This window comes from Camelus dromedarius, chromosome 13, assembly GCF_036321535.1.
Source record: "Camelus dromedarius isolate mCamDro1 chromosome 13, mCamDro1.pat, whole genome shotgun sequence".
Lineage (NCBI taxonomy): Eukaryota > Metazoa > Chordata > Mammalia > Artiodactyla > Camelidae > Camelus > Camelus dromedarius.
In genome coordinates, this window is record NC_087448.1 from 52,872,942 (window position 1) to 52,899,240 (window position 26,299).

General features: G+C 35.8%; 1 protein-coding gene and 1 non-coding gene across 3 annotated transcripts in view; one reads left to right on the forward strand and one right to left on the reverse strand.

Annotated features, from left to right (window-relative positions):
- GPALPP1 (GPALPP motifs containing 1) overlaps positions 1-23,435 on the forward strand; it is a 31,632-nt gene extending 8,197 nt beyond the window's left edge. The window contains exons 2-9 of one of the 2 annotated variants that reach the window (XM_010980856.3): positions 3,090-3,222; positions 4,039-4,146; positions 6,621-6,726; positions 10,443-10,577; positions 10,996-11,160; positions 13,789-13,887; positions 19,523-19,741; positions 20,381-23,435. In XM_010980856.3, the coding sequence (XP_010979158.2) occupies positions 3,090-3,222; positions 4,039-4,146; positions 6,621-6,726; positions 10,443-10,577; positions 10,996-11,160; positions 13,789-13,887; positions 19,523-19,741 (965 nt within the window). In that variant the 3' untranslated portion in view covers positions 20,381-23,435. The remainder of the gene's footprint in view (positions 1-3,089; positions 3,223-4,038; positions 4,147-6,620; positions 6,727-10,442; positions 10,578-10,995; positions 11,161-13,788; positions 13,888-19,522; positions 19,742-20,380) is intronic. The other variant, XM_031466015.2, reaches the window with a different exon arrangement.
- Positions 13,408-13,480, reverse strand: TRNAA-UGC (transfer RNA alanine (anticodon UGC)). The gene has a single exon. It is a non-coding gene; the product is annotated as a tRNA-Ala (tRNA).
- Positions 23,436-26,299: the final 2,864 nt, after the last annotated feature.

Sequence of the window (26,299 nt, forward strand, 5' to 3'; positions counted from 1 at the left end):
TCATTACCTCCATTAAAAAAAAAAAATCAAGGCAAACTTATCTGTTAGTTATAATCCCAAGAACAGCACACATTTAGCCCATTTAACATTTTAATCATTTGAACTATTTAAAAGAATAAAATCTCTTAATGATCTGAACCAACCCAAAATTAGCCAGTAGTGTCATATCGACAAATTGCATTGATAACACCCACGTCTAAGAAAAGAAGGGAGCAATGTAATCCTCCAGTCTGTTTCATGTTAAACTGTGACCCCCTAGAATTTTGAAGAAAAGGGTATTCATGGAAGGCAGTGTCTTCCCCTTCTTTGGGAGTTAGTAGTGCATACAAAGATAAACCAGAAATCAGTAAAGGCATTGTTCATTGCATGCAGCCAGAGGGCAGATATAATCTGCATTGATAGCTGGGGAACATTTACATGCTAAGACATTAACTATTCTTCAGTCTTACACAGCAGTTGGAGGTATGAATCCTAACCCTTAATTTTTTTGTTTTTGTTTTTTCTGGGGGGTGATAATTAGGTTTAATTATTTACTTATTTATTTAGAAAAGTACTGGGGAATTGAACCTGGGACCTTGTGCATGCTAAGCATACACTCTACCACTTGAGCTATACCCTCCCTTCATCCCTTAATTCTTAATGTTTTCCCCTTTTTGCTGCTTGATTGTTCTTTCTATGCATGCTGTATTACAAGCTTAGCATTTATTTTCTAAATTCCTTCCTTTGTTTAATGATGTGTAGAAGAATGTAGGAAAAAATGCATCCAATTTTTTAAGATAAAAGTTTAGATTTTTTTAAAGTCAGTTTATTGTGTATTGAGCACTTGATCTATAGTAATACACCAAGAGGTGATAGGAAAAATTTTTCGGAAGTAGATAAATGGTTCTAAAACTGACCTTGACTTCTTCCTTGAGCTTTCTGCTAGTATAACCTGGGTACCAATGAAATTTTTAACAGACGTGTTAAAGTAAGATGCAAAAAACAAGGTCTTGGCTCTTCCCCCAAACCTGCTTCCCTTCTAGTCTTGCCCATGTTAGAGAATAGCATTACTGTCCTCCCAGCTAACCAGTCAGGCCAGAAACCTACGGCTCATCCTCAGTTCCTTTTTTTTTGGTTCTCATTTCTTACATGCAAACCATTGGCAAGTCCTCTTTGCCCTTCCTTCAAAGCGCATTGCAAATCAAACCATTTCTTACCAGTTTTCTAACTCATCTTCCTACTCCTGACCCCTCTGTTAACTCTACAGCAGACAATTATTTAAAAAAAAAAAAAAAAAGGTAACTCAGATTATGTCTTTGCAGACTTAAAACGTTGCAGTGACTGCCTGTTATAATCAAAATCCAAACTCCTTACCACATCTTGCGCTCACATTTATGGAGTGCTTACTGTATACCAGATACTGTGTTAGGTGCTTTGAATGTATTAACTATGTAATCGTCACAACAGCCCTTTGAGATTGGAACTACTATTCACCTCATCTTACAGATTAAGCATGTAACACAGGAAGGTTAAATAACATCCAAATTGCTCAGCTAGTAAGTGGCTGAGCTGGAATTCAAAGCCAGAGAGTCTGGCCCCAAAGCATACAGTGTGACCCCTTTGTAACCATCCAACAGTGTCTTGTCACTTTCCTTTCTTTGCTTTAGCTGCACAGGCCTTTTTGTCCCTCAAGCACATCAAGCTTGTTCTTTCCTTAGGACTTTTGCACCAGCAACTCCTCCATCTAGAATGTTCTTTCCTTATATTGTTGCATGGCCACTGTCATCTCATCATTTAAGTCTCCATTCAGAGGACTTCTAGGGGACCTTCCCTGACCTCTGGCTTTAAAATTACGCTCCAACATATTCACAGTCGCCTTTTTTGTTTGTTTCTTTTTAAAGTTGTTTCTCTAGAAGTAGTTACTTAAGTAATATTTGTTGGATGATGGATGCTGACTCTTTGTTGGATGTTGTTTAGTACAGTGGTTAAAGGTGTAGACTGAAATCAGACTTCTGGGTTCACGTCCCAGGTCTGCTGTTCAGTTGTGTGAAATTGGGCAAGTTACTTCTGCCTCAGTTTCCTCATCTATAAGACAGAAATAAATACCTCCCTAATAAGGTTGCTGTCAAAATAAAATAGGTTAATGTGTGTAAATCTCTATTTGTATGTGTGGTTTTTAATATTGAATTAATAGTCTACCTGGGAAGCTCTTTGGAAAATCATATTTCCAGGCCATCCAAGTCAGACTCTCTGGAAGTCCCCAGGAAACCCTCTCTTTTTTTATATATATTTTGGTGATTCTGATAAACATCCAGGCTTGGGAACTCTGGCAGTAGAGGTTTAGTATCACTGCTCAGGATCGACATAGACACTTGTGTCTGTGTCACATCATGACATCATGCAATAATCTGTAACTTTTCTGAGCCTTAAAGAGAGAGCAGTTCTCTTCTTGTGGGCCCTGAAGACCCTTACCCATTTCCCAGGCATCCCCAACTCAGTACAGCCTCATTCTTTTCTCTGAATCTCGACTAGTGAGCACTAAAACTTCAAGTGCCTCTACTTTTGTTTCTGTGTGGAAAATCATTGGCAACAGAAAACTAACCGAGAAGTATAATAATGCCAGTAAAGATATCTTCTTCAGTGAAAATTCTTAGAAACCAGATGGGGTAATTTTGATTTTTAATATGTTGGAGTATGGAATGGCAAGTTTGTTGTTTGGTTAGCTCTGTGATGTAAATATTGTCTACCATATGTTGTCTGTAAGAAAAAAAAAATCATGAAACATTTTGGCAGATGGACCAACCGAAATTACAACCAATGCAAAAACTGGAAGATGTAAACAATTACACACTATTGCTATATTTATAAGTTTGAGTGTTAAAGTTTTTGTAAATCTCAAAATTAATATTGTGTAAGACATGATTTCTGCCTTCTTGGAGTTGGAAAGACAAAAACCACTATACACAAAACAGGAGCAAATGAGATTCAAGTCCGTAATAAATGATAGCCTGCCAGTGCTGTGAATTTCAGAAAAGAAAGTGTGAAGTGTCGGCTGAGGTTCACTGAAACAGTTGTGACTACTTATGACATACACAAGACGTCTTCTGTAGTTGCAGGACCAGCTCTGCCTCCTAATTATAAAAGCAGTAGTTCAGAGTCGTCAGACAGCGATGAGGACAGCAGTTCTTTGTATGATGAAGGAAATCAAGAATCTGAAGAAGATGACAGTGGTCCCACTGCAAGGTCAGTCACTTATTACATCAAATGATAGATCAAGCCTCAAACCAGGTATACATTGGCTGGAACAGACAGCTACAAAGGGGATATCGTATCTGCATTTGTGTAGCACAGGAAGAAGTCACTTCATATGACATTTCCTCATGAACTACACCTATTACAATGAAATTTGTTCTAGTAGTGTATAGCTAGCTCCCCAGATATCTAGAATTTCAATAAAACTCTAACATAAAGGGTTTTTCCTTAAGGTATTAGTGAAGTGATTAAATTATTCTAAATAAACCAGATGATTTCTTTTAAAAATTATGCATGCAGTGTATGTTTTTGTTTAAGCAAATGAATGATTTCGCTCTGACCTAGCCATACTCAGCACAGGTCCATGTAAATAAGAAGTTGAATCTTTGTTTATTATTGGGTAGCAAGGTTTTTTAAATGTATTTTAATAATTATGATACAGAAATAGCAACTGAAAACCCTTCTTTAAATGAAATTAAAAGCCAAAGTCATAAACGTTTTGCTGGGAAGTATATAGCAAATAGACTATTTGAAACTTCATTGAGTAGAATCTTTAACACCACAGAAAATGTATAAAACTGATATATTACTTCTGTAAAGAAGTAACCATCCTCTATTTTAGGCCACAGATAAATTCCAGGAAAAGATTAGTATAAGACCTGTGGTAGATTTTTTTTCTTACTTGGCAAGATTAATTTATTGTTTCATTGTTTATACAACTAGTTGAGTTACTGTTCCTTTAAAAATTAAAATTTCTCTATGAAAACAATTCTGACATACATGCATAAAATTATACTGTGTTTTCAGAAAACAGAGAAGAAATCAAGGTGACGATGATGATGATGATGATGATGAAGGGTTTTTTGGACCAGCCCTGCCTCCTGGATTTAAAAAGCAGGATGATTCTCCTCCAAGGTGATAATGTGTAATATTTCAGGCCAGTTGTTTTCTAAATATGTCAACTAGTGTCTGTTAATTCATTAAAGAGTTATCTGAAATTGTTTTTAACTTATATATTTATAGAATGTTTGAAATAAATTTGATATAAAAATATTTATAAGTTTTTAATTTCTATAAGGAAAATAATTATTTACATGTTTATGGCACTTTTATAATTTATTAAAAAAAACTTCCCTATCTCTTATTTGATACTCACAAGAGTGTTCTGTGGTAGGCTGGGCAAAACATTATCCTTCTTACCCCTTTTTTTAAACAGATAAGGTTGTGCACGTAGTAAGTGTCAGACCTGGTGCTAGAATTCTGGTATCTGACTTCTAATTCAGATGTTTTCTTAATTATTTATTGAAAGATTAGACAGATAGCTATGTGCCAGATTAGATAGTTAACTTCACTGAACCTCCAGTTTGTCATCTTAAACCAGGATAGCAACACGTACCTTACAGAATTGTGGTAATTGAGAATTCATATTTATACACATGTATATACATGTGTGATTCTTATATGGTGCCTGGCACAGAGTAAACATACAGTAAATATTGATTCCTATCTTCTGGGAATTATAAAATTTTTAAATGCTGAACACGATATTGCACACCAAATTGTTTTATAGGTCATAACACTGTATCCCAATATGCAAGAACAAGTGGAAAAGGCTGTTGCACATTTTATATTCAGAGGTTATAGTCACGCTAGTCAGCTTCTAATTTCATATAACTTTGCTCTCTTAGAAATAAGAGGGATGGACAATCCACTACCTGTTTTGCGTGGCCCACTAGCTAAGAGTGATCTTGAAGGGGTCATTAAAATACAAAGACAGCTCTGCGACAGAGACCCAAATGTGGCCCTCAGAGACTAAAATTTCCTATCTGGTTTCTTATAGGAAATTTGCTGACTGCTGGGATATAACATTCCTTCCAAGAAAATACATTATTAAATGCATAGCAGTTTCTTTCTTGAGAATTATATTTTGGCAGCAATAAAATATATGTTTGAAATAAACAGGTGGTAGAATATATTGGAGGGAAAATCTTACATATCTCCATAGCATGCCACGGTTATGTTCCTGTACTATATTTTCAGATTGTATGTATTACTAATTTTATCCTCACAGATTCCCTGAGGCCAGAAAATGGAGCTGTAATTGCATTTGTAGATCTGCTAGAAACTGTACTCAGAAAAACTCATACAGCACTTCCTTATACTTAATAAATGATAACTAATTTGCTCTTTCTAACAATGCCACATTTCTGCATTTTTCATTTGCAAAATTGTTTTGGTTCAAAGAAGTTTTATGAGCAAAGGCAAGAAGTAATTGGCCAGAATCAGACCCTGTGACTCTTAGTACTGTTTTCACCCTACCAGGAAGCATGTCTGTAAGACTCTAAATGAACACAGCACAATCTGGAAAATTCAGCTTAAGACTTCAGTGCCGTCTTAGTTGGTAATACTGGCCCAGGGACATCTCTAGAGAAAAAAAAACCAAGGAAGACAGGAGAAACTTTATGAAAGAGAGTAGAAAGTATCATTCCTCTTTTATTTTTTCCATACATAAAGTAAAGCTTTCTCTTTTTCAGACCCAGAATTTAGGCAGTTTTCCCTTTTGAATAGATGTCAGTTCCCTCAGAATGTGGCAGTGGGGCAGCTTGAAAGAAAGTGAACTTTGGCATCAGATAGACCAGGATTCAAACTCCAGCTCTGTCACTTACTGGTTTGTGTTATGCTTGGGCATTATTTTGCTCCCACAGAAAATGGAGTGACTTACCAACCAGGCTTTTTTAAGGAAAGAGAAAAGTACACTGATTGAAATATCCTTCACATACTACCTTTTCCTTATCTGTGGATCTCAAATTAGCTATTTTCGTTCTTACACATTTCCACGTCATTGTTGGATTCTTTGTGAGGACAGTGTTTAGATTTTTTTACTGCCTTGGCACATGTAACCATAAACATCTGTTGTATGCATGTGCTATGTATGTCCGTAGGGCTCAATTTATACTTAAGCAGTTCTGACTGTAATTATAATGCCCTTAAGTGTCAGTGGACAGTAAGTAGCAACACTGAAAGCCATGGCACAAAATAAAAAAAGACCTTCACAAGCTTTAGTCCATAATAAGGACTTTTTTTAATTATGATTTTTATTTAAGATAATTCTTTTAAAAAGTGGGAACACACCACTGCCACAGAGATTGAGAATTATAGGTTTAGTATCCAATCATTGACTAACAAGTAGAAAGCTAAAATGCAAAAATTAGATTTTTTATGATACTAAGTGAAAAAATATTAGGTTATAGAGTAATAATAATATTATTGAATAAAATTCTCATTTTCAACATTTGTATTTTCTGGATTTTTATTGTTTGTGTGAGGTTTTATTCTGAAAGCTGACTTTTTAGTCAGGGAGAATGATAAAGGTTCATTTTGTTTTTCAGGCCCATAATAGGTCCTGCATTACCGCCTGGTTTTATTAAATCTACACAGAAAAGTGACAAAGGCAGAGGTGATCCAGGACACGTGTCATCATATTTCAACTCTGAGGTTTGGAAATTTTTCTATTAAAGAATGAGTTGTAGCGAAATCAAGACTTTACATAGTAGTGACTATAATCATTTGACTCAAATGTAATGAGAGATACGTCATATTCAGATTAATTTCAGATTGTAGCATAGGTAGGTGAAATCAAAAGGTGTCATAGACCTGAGATTCTGTTAGAAAAATACCAACTCAGTGTTGACAGGGCATTACCTATGCATGGTTCTCATCCTTGAAGAGAAGCTTTAAAATGCTAGAAAATAGAGCATAATGAAAAGTTTAAGGAATTTTTGTGATTTGACTCAGAAGAGAGAAAGCTGAGGAATTTTTTAATAATGATCTTTATCTCCTACCCGGCTTTGGTACCTGTGTATAAGAAAGGCACTGCTGGATACATAATTTTTGGAAAAGAAAGATGGCATGATTTTGGAGTCAAGAAGGAAGTCTGCTGTCTTTTTAGAGGCCTGGTCCTTAACAATAGCTGAGATTTGCATTTGTCTTTGTTTTTCTGTTACCTCTTCTCAACACAGCAGCTAGAGTGGCCCAGATGAAACAGTCAGATCATGTCACTCACACTCAGAACTGTCTTGTTCCTCCTCTCTCTGCGTAACAGCCAACATCCTTACAGGGCCTTCTACAATCTGGCCTCCATTAACTCCCTGATTTCCTCTCTTATTTTGATGTAACTACACTGGGCTCCTTGCTGCACCTCCTTAAATATGCCTGGCAGGCTTCCACCCCAAGCCTTCATATCTGTGCTCCAAGTCTCTCCAAAATGGCCCTCCCCTAGATATTTATGTGGCTTGCTTCCCACCAGCTAGAGTGCTTTTAGCTGCTAATGACAGAAAATCCAATTCACAATGAAACTTTGTCTTAACCTTCTTAGTTAGCAAATGGGTTGTTTATAGAACTTTCTGGGTGGCCTATAATCTGTATTTCCAAAATAAGGAAAATATGTTTCATACATAAGAAGAGGTCTAGAGGTAGGGTCATTCCAGGCTTGGCCAATTCAGCAGTCCAGTGAGAGCACCCAGGCCCCAGGTTTTCACACCTTCTCTGACATCCACAATATGTTTATTCCTCTTAGGCTGACCCCTTTGTTATACAAAAGCCTACCAGCATTGAGATTCACATGCAGGTGGCAGTGTCCAAGCGTAGAAGGGGAATGGTCCTGTGCATCCTTTTTAGAGAGAGGAAAACATTTCCAGGTTTCCTCTAGACCTCTCCTCATATTTCTTTGGCCAAAATTGAATCATAGGCCCACACCAAGTCAGTCAGTTGGGCAGGAGGAATGAGACCAAAGTGATTGACTTAGAATTATCAGCATTTCCCCCAGAATTAGAGAAGGTCCCAGTTTCCTCAGAAGAGCATGATTCTGAAAAGAATGTGCAAAACACAGGGTTACCTTTGTAGAGTGCTTATTGGTTGGAGCTATTATAATCCCCAACTGAAAGACAAAACCAGCCTAGAAAGGTTGAATAACGTGGTTGAGGTCACAGGGCTGATAACAACCGCAAATTGCAGCCTTGAAAGTACATCTGTCTAACTCTCCAGTCCAAACTGTAAACCAGTAAGGTACATGATTTCTCTTTATTTCTGGATAAAATAACTCACTTTTGAAAAAAAGAAACAAAATCCTCACCTTTTAAAAAAAATAAATACTCATCCAGGACACCAAAATGATTTGATACCTAGATTAGATTTGGGTTTATGATTCCAAGTTCTCGTTTTCAGTTTACTGTGTTGGGCTTGATTTTATCTGTTCCTTCATCTACCCATTTAATTTATGTCTCCCACCATTCTAAGTGATTTTTATTTCAAAAATTTCGGGCATCTGCCTTTATAAAACCATCTCTTATTAGATGGAAGTATGAATATCATTAGCTTATTACCCATCATCCTAAACTTCAATACTATATTGATGTCATGTCTCTTATAGCATTAAAAGTTTAGTGTATTTTTTTTTGAGAAGGAGGTAATTGGGTTGGTTTATTTATTTTTGGAGGACGTACTAGGGATTGAACCCAGAACCTTGTGCATGCTGAGCGTGTGCTCTACCACTTGAGCTATACCCTCCCCCAGTGTACCTTTTTTTTTAATTGAGGTATAGTCGATTTATAATGTGTTAATATTTCTGGTGTACAGCATAGTGATTCATTTACACACATACATATTCCTTTTCATATTCTTTTTCCTTATAGGCTATTACAGACTGTTTTTTTTTCCTTCAAGTTTTATTGTGATATAATTGACATACAATACTGTGTACACTTTTTTTTCATGGGGGGTGGGGGGTAGTTAGGTTCTACTTATTTACTTATTTATTTATTTATTTATGGAGGTAGTGGGAATTGAACCCAGGACCTTGTGCTTGCTAGGCACGTACTCTACCACTGAGCTATACCCTCCTGCTCACAAGGTATCAAATACAGTTCTCTGTGCTATACAGTAGGACCCTGTTGTTTTAGTGTATCTTTTGTAGCTATTTGTTTTATATCACCAAGTATTATATTTGTAGGGGACTGTAAATATGTTTGAGATAATGTCTTTGCTGAGAGCTTACTGTTGCAAAGGTAAGCTATAAACATTTAAAGTTAAATCATTAGCAGTTGAAATAAAGAAAATAGAGGGACTGCTGTAGTACAAGTAGAAAAAATACTGGCCTTGATCTTAGAATATGAGTCTCGGATACTAGTTTTATAACCTCAAACAATCTGTTTAACCTTTCAAAATATACTTCTCTAAACCTAGGTTTCCCCAAAAAGAAAACAGGAATAATAATGCCATTTCACAGTTTTGTTATGAAGTTCAAATGAAACACTGTATACCAAAATCCATAGTTACTAAGGGGTGTGTGAGAGAGTCAGGGTAAGCCACGAGACTGTGTAATTATCTAGTTATTTGCACCAAAAGCAGTTCCTATCAGGGTTTGGAGAAGAAACTACGGGTAGAAAGTTACCACTGAGTGGTTAGCAGGGAAAACAAACAACATAAATGAACACCTAATCCTGGTAGTTTGAAAAAATAAGAGGAGGAAGCTGCCTGTCAGAGCTGGAGAACAAACGTCTTATTGTTCTTTATCTTTCTCTCTCTCCTGCTTGAGGACAAGGACTATTTTAATCCCTACTGTGTATAGCATCTAACAGAGTCTTACATGAAAACCCTTTATTAAAATAATTTACTATGAACTAATTGAATTCAATTATTGGAATACTAGTATATCTTTGGGGGAAGAAGAGGGGTACTTTGGGAACCAAATTAACTCATTCGGCCCAGCATTTTGTGAGGTATTGCACAGCATTTCCATTTCAGTGGACTATACTAAACCATGAAGGCTGACACAGCTTCCCAGAATGTCTTACTTGTGTGCATCTTACAGCAGGAATGAAAATGGTTTCAACTTGTGTCATTTCTGATCACTTGTTACTAATTCCCTGGAATATTAACATTGAGAGGAATTGTGAGGCCACATCTGTGTCCATCAGGAAGAGAGCTGAAATAAGTCACCGAGGTCTGCCATAGACATAGGAGAGGAGGTGGGACAATCCACATGCCCTGGATTTGTCATCTCTGTACCTGCACTTGAGGAAAGCCCAGAAAAGGTGCTCACTGCTCAGTAATTAGCCAGCAACACAGTGTTCACTTTTTTGTTTTGTAATTTTAGGATCATTTTCTATAACCTGTAGCTCCACTCTTGGTTTAAAAGTAACGTCTTATTTCAGAAGGAAACAGATAGCAGTGAAGAGGAGGACATCATTGGACCGATGCCTGCCAAAGGACCGGTTAACTATAGTGTAACCACAGAGTTTGAAAAAAGAGCCCAGAGAATGAAAGAAAAACTGGCTAAAGGAGATGATGTAAGTCTTAAATACACAATACTCTTTACTCTGAGAAATCAGCTAAATAGATTAAAAATCTAAATTCGAAAAATGGACTTTAAAAAAAATGTGTTTGTACATCTGTAGGTATATGTATGTGTATAAAAATTTAGGATCTAGGTAACTCAGAAGCTATAAAAGGAAAAAACTGGCAAATTTGCCTACTTAAAAATTTCTGTATGGCAAAAGATAACATGAAGTCTAGGGAATAGTAAATTAGATGAAAGTATTTTTAACGTACATTACCACAAACATCAATCATCTATTAAATTCTTTCTCTTAAAGTCTGTTAATTTTCAAGCCTCAATTGAGAAACAGTCACTTATACAGTATTCTACACACATACAACACTTTCCAGGCTGCTTTTTTTTAATTTAATTTTTTATTTCTCTTAAAGGATTCATCTAAACCAATTACCAGAGAGTCTTGGATGACAGAGCTTCCTCCAGAAATGAAAGACTTTGGTCTTGGGCCCAGAACTTTCAAGAGAAGAGCAGATGACAAGTCTGGAGATCGATCAGTCTGGACAGATACTCCAGCTGACAGGGAAAGAAAAGCTAAGGTGAGAGTGTCTGTTTGTTCCTATATTTCTGTCCAGGTTGGCTCTATTTTGAAAAAAATATAAGGCAGAATTAGGTAAGTGTACTGTTTTTTAAATTATAATTTCAAAGGGAAAAGATTTCCCCTGAAGGAAAGTTCTAAGAAAAGGAAGTGACACCAGTTACTTCCAGAGTATTTGCTTACTATTTCCCAATAAATTATCCCATTTAAATCTGAGAAGAACCTGGAGACATAGGTTTATTGACCTCATTTTATCAAGGAAACTGTCCTCTATGAGGTCAACTTTTCTGGAATTAAATGTGGTAAGTGGTGAACAGTAATCCCATTATAGACTTTTCTGACTCCAAATCCCCTTCTTTATACAGCGTACTATCTCCATGAAAGTTAATTTTTTAAAATATTTTGAAAAAAGCCAAAGCCATGATTAACGTAGCAAGTTAAGTGATACATAGGGACTCTCTCTGAAAATGACAGTAGCTCGAGAGCAGTAAACTCCATGGTCCCTCCAAGACAGGCAAAAAGCACTTTCATTAATACATTGAATAATTTACCCAAAAAATGCCCCCGAAAGTATGCATAAAATACATTATTGTTAGATTTTCTTTTTTTTTTTTTTTGCATCTTTCCATTTATTATAAAATATTCCATTGTAAATTACGAATCCAACCAGTGTCCTCAGCACTGCTCCTTAAATTTACTCCATTCGAAGGTTTCAATTTCCTTAAACTGTCCCTTTGAAATCTTAAATGCTTGACTAATTGGCACCTTATGATTATAGCTCTGTCAGTTCTGATTTAAACAGTTTCACACTTAATTCATTCCTCTAATTCTATTTATCTTGTTCATGAGTACCTAGAATCATGAGGAGTTCTATTTTCATTCTGTGACGCAAAATTGAATATCTCCTCTGCCAGGCATTCCATTTGGTTACAGGTAATAGAAAAAGCCCTGAAGGATACTTTCATTTTAGTGAAGAATTGATTGTGAAATAGACAATGTTGTTCTTAAAACACGGAGGGTATGTGGAAATCTCCACATTTTAGCACCGTACCTTGAATAGATGGCAAAATCATAAATTCTCTTTTGCCCTGAGGATTCAAGGAAATCCAAGAGTTGTAATAGAAAGGTAAGGTGAACCAACACACCTGAGGGCAAATAGGTAACAAAAGATGTGGTATAGAAGTGAGCCACACACCTTGAATGACTAGCGTTGAAATGCCTGTCTACTCTTTCTTAACTGGTCTTTTATAAAGGTAACATATTGGCGTTTTTATCATTTAGCCTTTAAGATTGTCTCCAAAAAGACAACTTCTTTCCTTTGCAACATGGCCTAAGTGAAGTAAGATTGCTCTTTAGGAAGAAGTGGAAGTGTTATGCACAGATTAACTGAATAAGACCTGTTATGTTCTCACCTCCCCGTCTTGAGTAGATGGACTAATTCTTAACTGGTCAGGTTTTCACCTCCATCTTAGCAGAGCATCATTTATCTCTTAATATTTACAAGTAAAAGAATCTGTTTCTGAGAAAAAATTTAGGGAAAAATAAGAAATTAGCTATTCCTATGTTTTTAACATACTTTATTAAATACAGTGTTGTTTCAGCCCATTATTAAGATAAAAATTATATGGCGGCCTCCTTGGCTTTCTTGAGCAAATAGCAACAGTAATAATACTGTTTTGAGGACAGTAAGTATAAATACTATTAAATGCTTTGAGAAAAATGGTTTTCAATTGTTTTTATGCAGGCCTGCTTCATTCCTGGTTGGTACTGTATTCTCCAGAATTTTTTTTTCCTAATTAAAATTTATTGGAAATTTACCTTAGTATTTCATTTGTGTGTGTGTGCTATGGTACATGGTGTTTCTTTTTAAATTTCAGATTCTAGTTGTTCATTGCTGGTATATTTTGTATGTTAACCTGGTATCCTGCATCTGTGCCATACTTGCTTACTAATGTCCATAAGGGTTTTTAATAGATTCTTTGGAGTGTTCTACATAGACAGTCATGTCATCTATGAATAAAGATAGTTTTATTTTTATTTTTTATTTTTTCTGTACCCCCTTTATTTCTTTTTGTTTTCTTTTTTTTCCTTTTAGAGTGCTTCTCCTAGTTTTTGAAAACAGATAACATAAAATTTCTTAAGCCTTATTTTTCTTCTTGTTTTCTTTTTTTCTTTTTTTGGTTTTTGTTTTGTTTTTTATTTTGGGGATGAAGGTAATTAGGTTTATTTATTCACTTATTTATTTTAGTGGAGGTACTGGGGATGGAACCCAGGACCTCATGCATGCAGAGCATGCGCTCTACCAGTGAGCTATACCCTCCCCGTCTTAAGCCTTATTTTTCTTCTACGTTTCATCTTGTTTGTCAGACTCATCTCTGAATTTGATAAAACTCCAATTGGTTGTTGGATAGGGGTGGGTTTTTTCTTGTTTTCAGGAAAATCTTAGAGTAGGACACTAACAGATCCTTTATCAAGTATATTAACTTAACATTTCTAGTGAGAAGAGATTCAACAGGCCTGGCTTAGTTTAGTCTGTTATTACTCAATCTGAATAAAAATAATTGTATGTCTTTTTTATTTGCTCTTAATTATATGGTTCAGTAATGTGTTATCTGTGTTCATTCCTCAGGAGACACAAGAAGCAAAAAAATCATTCACTAAGAAGGATGAAGAACATGTATTGTCAGGAAGGGAAAAGAGATTGGCCGAGCAGGTGTCCTCATACAATGTAAGTCAGAGAATAAAATATATGACCTTCCTTTTTTCTTTTCTATCTGTTAATGCTCTTCTAATTTTTTCTTCTTTTCTTGTTTCTCTTTTTTTTTTTTTTTGAATGTCTTCCTTTTCATCTCAGTCTTTTTCTATACATCTGTTCTGAAAAATACTCAACTGTATTATGTGTGTGTGTATAAAATCCTTTTGTGTAGGGCTTTTTAATGTATCTCATGTAATATTTTCAGTTCGTTTTTCACTTCAGTCATATATCAGAAATCTAATTCCTAGAGTAGCATATGATCAGAAAGTAAGAGCCCTACTAACTCTTAGAGAGCCTCAGTACATACATTTTAAAATTGTAAGCTGATTTGGAATGTTTGATGTAAAGATTTAAATATGGGAGAAAATATAAAAATATTAAAAAACCAAACAACTAGGATCAGTATGAATTTTCAAAAGCTTTTGAAAAACTATCCCATTCAAAATAAATTGCTCTGGCTTTTACAAATTGGTATAAAACACACACATTTTTGTTAAATGATTCAATTTGGTAAATCAGCACATTGGTCATTTGGTAAATTGATCTCTACCTGAACTGGAGTTTGGTGCGATTTTTACTGAACTGACTGCTTCTAGGTGTTTTATTACTTATTTATAGTCAAGCATTAGTTCGGTCTTCTGGGTTACAATGTGCAAATTATGCTAAGCCAGACAGACAGAAAACCTGAAACAAGCTAGTATAACAGCTCATTTCTTTTATCATAATAAATTTGAGCACTTGAATTATTTGAATTGCCTATAATAGTCCAGTGGTTTAATTTATTCCTCTGTTTTTATTGATGTTTAATTTACTAACATAGAGGATCAGTCCGTTGAAACCTGCCATCTTTATTTCTCCGTTTGTGTTTGCTTTTTGTTACCTTCTGCACAGTTTTGCTCATCAGTGCAGGTCATTTTCCTCAGCAGCGGCTCTGGGTAAATAAAGCAGGGCTTCTACAGCTTCCCTCTTTCTCATGTCTGCACGCAGCCCCTCCAAACTTTGCTGTTTCCTCCAGCTCTTTCCTATATCCTCAGTCCTTCCCCTTGCAATGCTTGATAGTCTGTCTGCCTTCATCCTTATCATCTCGCTCATGAGTTATTATCTCATTTGTGGAAAAAGAGAGGAAGAATGTGGAGAAATGATGTTAAAAGTTCAAGTTTTCATAGCATAGATTTACATTTATTCATTCACAAATACTTGTATTTATACTTCTCCATCCTAAAATTAACCCTACTCCACTTCTTTGTGTTGTCACCTAACTACCAGAAAGAATGCTCTATCTTACAGGTCACCTGTATGAGGACCTGGGTGGTTTTTAAAAGCATAGGTTTCTGAGACCCACGGTTGGCAATTTTGATTCACTAAAATCTATCATGGGGCTCAGGAATCTGTTTTTTGTTTCAACTGGTCAACTGGTCAAGAGACCAGTACTTTTACTCAGTATTCCCTCAAAGAAACCTTCTACTTGACCTTGAAAAATGTTCATTATAAGTTTCAGTAGTTACCAGCGATGAAATTTATAGCATATTGAATTGCTCTCTTAAATGTTTCAAATGGAATCAAAATGCCATAGCAATTTAATATCTACTATTATCCATTAAAAAAATATGAACAAGTACTTCCTTAACAGCTGGAAATTTTATTTCATTCTTTTTCTCCTTGAATACATAATTTCATTTCTCTTCTGCCACAGTATTTTATCTTAATGGGCTTCATTTTTACGCTTGAAAGTCTTATATGATTATATTGATAAGCCATATTTCACTTCAACAAAAATATGCACATAAATTGAAATGAAAAGTTTTTTTTTTTCAATTTCCTGTGCCTAACTCTTTAAATGTCTATACTTTTCTTTCCTTTTGGATGAAGGTGTAATTTCACTTGATCAAAATAATTTAAATGTATTACAAATTTTGATAAACAGTTATTAAACATAGAAAGCAAAATGTGAACTTAACTTAATGAAAGACTTTTTTCCAGTTAGTTCCTGGTCTTTGAATGAATGTTGCTTACTTAATGCTAGAATAAGAGAGGTTTCAACATTAAATGTGTTCTTTTGTTTGTTTGTCTCTATAGTTAAGAGTTTTATAATTAAGAGAGGAGGGTATAGAGCGCATAGCATGCAGTAGGTCCTGGGTTCAATCCCCAGTACCTCCTCTAAAAATAAATAAACCTAATTACCTCCCCAACCAAAAAAAAAAAAAAAAAACCTAAAAAAAAATTTAAACAAAAATACACAGAAATATACACAAAATGTTATGGTAGCTCACAGAGAAAAAAATGTGACAGTGAGTGTGTATATGTCCATATATGACTGAAAATTGTGCTGAACACTGGAATTTGACACAACATTGTAAAATGATTATAAAGCAATAAAAAACAAAAAAAACAAAAAACAAAAATACACAAATAGTCAAGTAAAAAATGATAAATCTAAGAAAAAGTTTTATAATTAAGAGTTAAGAAACCATGTTCACATAAAGAAGTGGATGAGAATTGAACAGAGTTTGCTATAGTGCTGTCATTCAATTCTTTAGACAATTTCTGAGTTATTTTCTTAAACCTCATAATGCTCTATTAACAAAAATTATTATAAGTGATCTCTCAACTGGGGCTCAAGCTGGCAGCATCGCCAGACCACTGGGTACTGAGGGCCGGGGGTGAACAGGGTGAAGAAGGGACATAGTGCCCTGACTCTTCAGCCCCTGAACAGGGCTTATTTACTCACTTGTACTTTTCCAAATCTGTGTAATAGGAATAATAACATTTAATTTACAGATGTGTTGTGAGGATTACAGTATAGTAAATGCTCAGTAAATTGAGAGCTGAGGAGGTTTTGTGTGTGTGGTGTGTGAGGGCAGTGGTAATTAGGTTTATATATTTACTTATTTTTAATGGAGGTACTGGGGATTGAACCCAGGACCTCATGCATGCTAGGCGTGCCCTCTACCACTGAGCTATACCCTCCATGGTAAATTGAACACTTAGCATTTATTGAATAATTATTATATATCCCAACACTGTACTAAATCCTTTGTATTCATTAGATATTAGATCATTAACTCCTATCTCACCCAAATATTTGGACATTATTACTGTTATGATTTATTATTTTACATCTGAGAAATTGAGGCTTAAATTACTTGCCTAATAAGATCACCAGTGTTGAAAATAGCAGAACCACCATTGCTACACAGATTTTTCTGAATTAGAACTTAAGTTCTTAACTGTTTCTCCATGCTGTATATATTGATAGCCTATTTTTTTTCTTTCAATGTTTGATTTCTTACCTCAAATTTCATTAAAAATAAAGAATTAGAAAGCACTTGATGTGCAAATCAATTCATTTCCTAAAGACTTTATCAAAATTTATGAAATGACCAATTTATAAATTAAATGAGAGGGATTAGGAAAATGGAAAGAGTGCTAATTTAAATAAATATTTACTAATACAGCATCCAGATTGAGCTCAATTTATAGGAAATAACTACCACATAACCTAGTTGACAAAGTCAGATCTGATTGTCATATTGGGCATATTTCTGACCTCCTTTCTGTCAGAAAATCTGACTTCATTTTTCCCTTCAAACAGATGTGATTATGACCATTCCTATGACACTTCTGAATTGTGAAGTAGGTGGGCAGGTACCGAGTTGTCGTCTAGAAAGAAGACACTGCCACCTTGAATATTTCTTTTTTTTTTTTAATTGAAATATAGTCAGTTTACAACATTGTGTCAATTTCTGGTGTACAGCACAATGCTTCAGTCATACATGAATATACATACATTCATTTTCGTATTTTTCACTGTAAGCTACTATAAGATATCGAATATAGTTCCCTGTGCTATACAGTATAAACTTGTTTATCTGTCTTATATATACCAGTCAGTATCTGCAAATCTCGAACTCCCAATTTATCCCTTCCCATCCTTTTCCCCAGTAACCATAATTAGTTTTCTATGTCTGTGAGTCTGTTTGTTTTGTAAATAAGTTCGTTTGTCCTTTTTTTTTTTTTCAGATTCCACATGTGAGTGATATCATATGATATTTTTTCTTTTTCTGTCTTCACTTAGAATGACATTCTCCAGGGCCATCCATGTTGCTGCAAGTGTCGTTATTTTATTGTTTTTTATGGCTGGGTAGTATTCCATTGTATAAATATACCACAACTTCTTTATTCAGTCATCTGTCAATGGACATTTAGTTCACCTTCAACATTTCTTACCAGTTGTATTGCTTTCACTGAGCTCCTTCACATCTTTGCTCTTTACTATAGTCTTTGCCAGGAGGCTGGGCCTGGAAGAGAGGTGATTGTTAAGCAGGAATTGCCCTTTCTTTCCTTGCCCCATCTAGCAGCGAATCTGAATTCACAACATTCCAACAAAAGCCAAAATACCCATTCCAAAAGGACATCACACTCTAAAGAGAAATAAGTTTAAGACACAGAAGGATACAAAGCCTCCTGGGTTTACAGTTCCTTGATTAGCAGTTTCATTTGTACCAGTATTTCAGATTTTTTTACTTGATGCTCTGGAGACTTGCTCTTCAAGACAATATTCTACAATAAGATTCTGAAGGGCCTCTCCTTTGTTAAATGGGAAAGGGCTGTCATGAAAGGGAAGCATCCTCATGAGATACAGTATCAGACAAGTCAGTTTTAAGTAAGGCTACGTGAAAAAGTTGAGAATTGTAGGTGGATTAAACTTCTCTGTGCCTTCGCACCCCATGGAATGCACTCCATGTGGCCCCCAGGAATACACAGACTCCACTTTGAAGGCTGCTGGTCTGTACTAGCTGCACTTACTCCTGCACCGCACCCCCGGCTTCCCCAGTCCAGGGCCATCTGCCTTTTACTTTGATCAGTACTGAGTGGTCTGTAATGAACTTCCAGTTTATGAAACCAATTGTCTGTGTTCAGACCTCATCCTACTAGATATATTGGAAAATGTGAAACTAATATAATAGTGGAAATCAACCATACTTCAGTTTAAAAAAAGGAAGAAGAAAATGTGAGCGCTTACCCCACCGAGCACCTGCCCCAGCTGAAAACGAAATGAGAAAGCAATCAGAAAGAAACACAAATTCTCTAGGCACACAGAGTGTGCCAGTGTATCCTGCACAGGCCCCGGACTTTGTCAGTGGTGGCCCGTTGTTTTGCTTTCGCTTCAGCCTGGCAGTGCCTGTCTCTTCTGTTCCAGCTGTTCAGGCTTCACAGACCAGGGCATCCGTGGAGCTTTAACTGGTCTCCCAAGTGGAAAAATAATTGCTCTTCCTTCTCACTGTGTCCTTGGTTCAGACTCTAATCTTGACTCATCACACCATGCTTTTCCTTATGGTTATTTAAACATTTGTTTCCTCTCTGTCTTGCCCTTTTTTTATTGTGTGGCATGTAGTTTGTAGATACCCACATTTTGGTTGAATTGAATTTGCCTCTGATACATATTTTCTTCAGAGATGCTATCTTGGATTTAGAAAAACCTGGGGGGTTGTAAATAGCCCTCCTTCATGTTCGCCACTGCTGCTTCATTATTTTGTTTCCTGATTACATTCTGCCAGTTATCTATACACATTAAAGGTTTTTATTTTTATTCTCTTGCTCTCCCCAGGAATCAAAAAGGTCAGAATCTCTTATGGACATTCATCATAAAAAATTAAAGAATAAGGCTGCTGAAGATAAAAACAAGCCCCAAGAAAGAATACCATTTGACCGTGATAAGGATCTCAAAGTTCATCGGTTTGATGAAGCTCAGAAAAAAGCCCTGATAAAGAAATCTAGAGAACTAAACACCAGGTTTTCACATGGCAAAGGCAATATGTTTTTATAAGTAAGTATATTACAGGTATATTTTCATATTGATGAATTTGAGCTTTACTAAATACTCTGCTGTCTATAAATAATTGTGTATAAAAATTCATTTCCCTTTTATAATAAAGTAGATTATAAACCTGCAGATCTTTTTTTTCCTATGCAAACTATGATTTTTTTGAAAATTCAAACCTGTGGAATAAAAAATGTACACCAGGAAAAGTAGCCTTGTCCTCATAATAACTTAACAGGACATTACTATTCAAAATGCTAAAATGAAAGTTTTTTCATTTATGAGAAACGGCAAAGGAAAGTGTGGTTTGAAGCTTGGATAAATATGCATGCTTTATTTAAAAATGAGATTTGCTAGCAGTCTTTTTATGTTAAACAAGATCACAGTTTGAAGATGTTCATTGCTTTTGAAAGGTTCTCTGTAAGTTAAGGTTCAAAACCATTACATCACTCGTCTATAGCCCGAATTGACAAGGGTTTGTGATGTTGATTACATAAAAGCTACTTCCTAAAAAAAGTTACTTCCTAAAATCTTTGTGATTTTTAATTGTATGAAACCTATATCAATATTAAAATGTGACTTTAAGGGAAAATACAGAGTTAGAAATATTTTCCAACTTACTGAATTTTCTTATTCTTACTTCAGGGGGATTTCCCTGTGCAGTGAAGAAGAGTTGAAGAATACTCTTTTTTTCTGTCTGTCCACCTTTATTCCTTGGTTTTAAAGTTCTTAAGATTAGTGGATTACTTTAGTCTTAAAAACCACACAGACTTCCTTTGTTCTGTGCATCCTTTAAAGTCACATGGAAATGTAAAATCAGCGTGTCTTGTGTGGAATAGAATCTGTGTGTCTTCGGCTTCTGACAAAGTGTGGGCTTTTCTTCAAATAATTATTTTGAGCATCGTCCCTCCCCCCAACTCCCTAATTTTTGTGGTGTCTCTGAGATCTGATCTGGACCATCCGCTGAGTCTCTCCTACAGCTCAGATCCCCTTGTCAGATTTTACAAACCTACCCAGAGTGAGTGCATTGGGGTCCTTGCAGAAAATCCATGAATTTGAAATCGTTTGCGTTTTCCCTCTAACCCACAGCCAATGAATATACAAAGTTTACTTGAAAATAGAGAGTATGGAGGTTTTGTCCATTTTGTTATCAGTTTGCTTGTTTGGGCAATCAGGGCTTTTTATTTGTGGTCTGGGATTTTTGGTTTGTTTGTTTTTAAGTCAGAAAGAGGGACCTCTGCATTATTCCATGTGCTAAGGAAAAACTATTTGCATTTTTCCAACTTTATGAAGTATTTCTATGGAGGCAACCTGAGGGACAAGATATGCCCTTAACCATTAGCAGTGTGAAGTCTTAAGACTCAGTCTCTTGATCTCAGCCAAAGCTTTCTAAGTCATTAAACTGCTCTGGGATGATCTGGCTTTGCCCATTTATCTTTAACAGATTTTAGCTAATTGATTGGGAACAGATCTTTTATATCTATCATGAATAGCTTTTTAGAAAAATCAAACTCATAATCCCCGAATACAAAAATGGAAATGGAAACTATAATCAAAACCACACTGATGGATTATTATAAGTTTTTGATGCTTTAAGCACTGCCTCTTAAGATGTTAAACAGAAAATTCTGAATTCTGACTAGTTAAAGCCTAAATTTAAATTCTGTAAGTTATATTTTCTTACTAATTAATTCTGATTGATCTGCTAGTTCTGTGTTCTAATTTTGATGAAGCACACAATTTTAATGGGAAAAGATTCTGAGTTCTAGTTCATTTAGACTTTATGAAAATTGAGTAAACTGTTCAGTCAAGTTATGGGACAGCTTTTTCTTCTGATCATAGAAGGACAATGATAATTTCCATAACAGTAATCTGCTCAAGGAGTGTTGCTATTTAAAAGATGAATTCTTCTCCTGAGCAAATTGAAAGAGCTTCTAGTCCAAGCAGAATTGAACAGAGCTGCCTTCTGACTAAAGATGTCATTTTTAGTGAGTGATATTATCCAAACACAAAACTTTGTACCAGAGCATCTATTACTTTCATTAATTTTGTTATAATTTTTTTTCCCTGATGAAAGGAAGAAATGTTTTCTAGTCCCTCATCCTTATGTACATTCCTAACATGTTTTTAGGGGGAAGTTTTGGTAGTTTCTAAAGTAAAAATGTCATCTTTGGATGCTTATTTTTGCTTTGCTTTTCTCATCTTAAGGGGAAAATAAGGATGTGTCTATAAAGGATATTTACCATTTCTTCCCTCACCCTTGGAATATCTGTGACCTCAGCAAAAGGAAGAAAAGTCTCTTCTGCCTAACACTTTCCATGAGAGCCGCCTTACTGGTACCTCAGGTCTAGTGCTCTTTCCTACAACCCCAGGGCAGTTTTAACAAAATGCAAGGCCAGGCCAGAGGTTTTTTGCCCCGTGGAGAGACTAAACCCAATATAACAACATTGACAATGAAGAACAGAGTAGCTCTTTGCACAGAATGGGAAGTTGGTCTTCATTTTGTCCCCTCCCCTCGTCCAAAGCTGTGAAAGTCCAGGTTAAATCAAGTCTCCTCCATCTGGCAGAAAATTGGGATTGTTGACATTTTTTACTAGGAACTTTTTAATTTCCTATACTTCTTGGCCAAATTTTATACAACTGCGACCTCTTGAAACTTAAAAATGAAGAAGAAAAAAGAACAACATTTGCCTCAAAAAGTTGAGCAGATACTTTCACATTCTTTGCTGTTTGGTGAAGGTGACATTTAAGTTCATTGTACCTGAAATTATATGATTTTGTTCAACTCTCTAAATTGTCTCAGGTAGATTTTGATGCTTTGAATATTAACCACATTACTGGTACATAAATGGCTTTAGCTAGTGGGGGAATTGGGAGGGGAGACAAAAGGTGAGAGAAGGTAGCTACACCTGTAATAAGACTGTATCATCAGATAAATTTTTTTGTATTGGGAAGAATATCATAAATTAAGCCCTGTGCTAAAAAAGAAAAGAAAAGCTACGGTTTTACTAAGAGTTTTTTTTAATCTTGTTCAGATGTAGCAGCTACTTGACAATTTATCAGTTGAATATTTAATGGTTCTTGGAATTAATGATTTTTTTTGAAAGTAATGTTGAGATTTACATCATACTGAGGCCTACATGCTTCAGAATAGATGAACAGTTATTATAAAAATCATTTGCTCCCAAAACATCATGACACTTTTTGTTCCTTATATAAGATGGATAATGTTAACATTATTACTCAGAAATGTATGATCATGGGAGAGGGTTTTTAGACTGTTTAAAAGAGCCCTTATCACTTCTCTTCACTTTTTCCATGGCAATGATAGGTATTGTTTGGGAAAAATAAAATTCTCGGTTGGTTATATACTTAAGAGGTAGGTGCATGTAACCCATGTAACATCAATACCAAGTCTCCTGTTTCATAATATTAATTTTTCTACTTTGGCTTTTCGTGCCATCATGTGATTTTAGCCTACAGTTAACAAAAGGTCATGCATTTCCTATTATAGGAGAGGTATATTTTTTGCAGCTTAAAAAATTAACTGTGACTATAGTATGTACAAAATTTTAAAGCTATACACTGCCCCTTTCAGTCTTTTCATTTCAAACTGTACAATTAAAAGACTGTTTTTAGAAAAGAAGAATTCCTGAGGTGTACTTTTTTTATGTATAAATAAAATGGCATCTCTATCTGAGGAAGTTGTGGTCTTTATCTTTCTTTTGTTTGTTGTAATGTTATTAACTGACCTGGAGCAGGCAATGTTTGTAAAGAGAATAGCCTGTAAAGATTTGTTCTAACCAATCAGATCATGGTGGGGGCTATCATGGAAAACAAGTCTTGCACCCCAGATCACTTGCCAGATTTTTATTATCCCAGTGTAACTACAAATATTAACTGTTTAGAAACACAAGACAGACAAATTGGAGATGCTTTTAAGAGCACCGCGGCACAAGAGGGGCTGGCACTCAGTTTCTCACCAAGACTCCATTGTTTTACATGTCACAGGGTGACATGACAGCTGGTGGGTTTTTCCCTGGATTGGTTGTTTATGAGGTTTTGTATTCTTTTGGTTTTTTGTCTTTTTCTATTTCTATTCTTTCAGAAAGTATGTATTCTTTTATAATTCCAGGGGGAAATTAACTTCTTTTATTTTCTTAAGTCCTGATTTTGTATTATATAGGGTCAGAGTTAGAACCTGAACTACTAGAGAGACAGGACTGCGGATTCCTCTCTTCCTTAACGGGGAAAGTGACTGAAAGAGATATTTTGCAGTACAAAAGCTAAGCATTGAAATGATAGCAATCGAGACCTATAGGGTCAAGGAAAGAGAGCCTTTGAGTTTTCAGATCATTTCCCTGTAAAAAGTATTTCTTGAGGAAAGAAGGTGTTTGTTCATTCAGTAAACATTTATTAAACACAGGTGTGTCCTTGGTGCTACGAAGTGCTGAGAACACAGTGGTGAACCAGGCATTCGTATCCCTTCTCCTTGAGAGGAGATTCTGTGCTAGTCACTACAGAGTGTCCACAGGTGAGTAACACAGATTCCCTGCCTCATGGTTTTATATGAGTGGGAGAGCAGAACATGTCAGTAAAAAGGGTCAGATAAGAGCACAACACGATGACTATAGCCAAGACTGCTGTACAAGATGTATAGGGACGTCAAGAGAGTAAATCCTAAGAGTTCTCATCACAAGGAGAAATTTTTTTTTCATTTTTTTCCTTTTTATTGTATCTATAAGAGAAAATGATTGTTAGCTGAACCTGTGGCGGTAATCATTTCACAATCTCTGTAAATCAAACCATCATGCTGTAAACTCGTACAGTGATAGATGTCAACTGCTTCTCAATAAAACTGGGGGAACAATTCACAAATTGTAGTGGGTGCTCTAAAGAGAGCAGAGTCACGGGACACCGTGACAGGTGGTTGAGGATGGGAAGCCTAGTTAAATAAGGTGATAAGAAAAGTCTCTCTGAAGAGATGTTTTTTAAGGAGAAGCCTGAAAAAAGTGAAAAAAGCTAGCAGTTTGAAAAATGACTGACCATCTATGCGAAGGCCCTGAAGAATCACACCAGTGTGGGTGGTGTACAGTGAGATATGCTTGGGGTTGATCCCTGTATTAGTGGATACTAGGAAGCCCTTGTAACTGCATTTAACCCAGTTTTAGAAGGTGAAAGGAGCCTCCCAGAGGCCCGTGGCTCTTAGTCAAGTCATAAACATCACATAGGAGTTGGCCTGATGGAGCCTAATACCAAAGGTCTACCTTACTGGTCTTCCAGAATTTCCTACTCATATCTGAATTCATGGCTTAGGCCCTTGCTCTGAAAACCTGTGTGTAACCCCACTAAGAACAGTCATCAGTTATCAGAATACTAGTACATTGAACTTCTGCCTTACTTGATCACCAAAACTGCAATTAGTTAAGTAGAACTATTTGGGATGTTTTTTTATTTTTTGGTTTTTTTCAGAATTTGTGATGAATTATTGTTCATTTCCTCCTCTTAGGCCTAATTATTGAGGATTACATGCATTCTTTTTAAGAGCCAAATAGCATCAGATGAATTCAACAGATACTAATTGATATCATTTAATCTTGAGAATTCCAGGACATGGCAGAACTTTTTCATTTGGGGACTGGAGAATACAGAACTATTTCTTAATGTGTAATTCTCAAGCCACTCTATCAGAATCACCTGGGGAGCTTGTAGAACTACAGACACCCAAAACCACCTCTAGAGAATGAAAATCTTTGAAGTCAGAATCAGGAAATCTGCATTTTTAACAATTATTCCCAGTGATTACTTTTGTCTCAAGTTTGAGAATCACTGCACTTATGTTCCTATAAACATTCCCCTCTCCCTTGTTATACGTTCCACTTTCCTTTATTAAATATTCTTACATGCATAGTCATTTTATGCCACATGGGTATAATCACTAGTACCGACAGTACTTGCATTGTGAGGAGTGGATTACTTTCCACTGAGTGAATTGATGCCTAAAAGTTTCCACTCTTCAAACATTTTTACCAGCCAGCTGCTACAGGGCTCAAGATGATGCTGTCAATAGTAATTCAGTTTCATTTAGACTTCTCCATTTTAAAAGGTGCCTAAGAGAAGGCAAAATCCCTGGGAGGAATAGTTAGGCTCTAAGATCCTTGTCCCTGGCTTGTCGGGGCCCCATGAGATCACTGAAGGCCCTGGAAATACAGAACATTGAACAGGTGAGGGGCTCGGTGGGGTGCTAAAGACGAACTCCAGGGTTGGTCTCAGCTTCTGAATATTCTCTAGGGGGGATTAACCAGCTATTGTTACTGAAGTACTTTGAGGTCTTAGGTAACTGTGCTTTAGCAGCTAAGGTATTATTTTAACTAAAGAACTTTCAAAAGCTAGCAAGTTTACTTTTAGGTACCAGTTTCTGCATTTGCTAAGATAGCTATAGATAAAAGAATGGCAAAAAGCAAGGGTACATACAGTGATTGTGTTAATGAAGACTGAAAAATGTCAAGGACCTACGCTAGAACATTGAAAAGCATTTCAAAGCTCACTTTCAAGTCTGTCTGG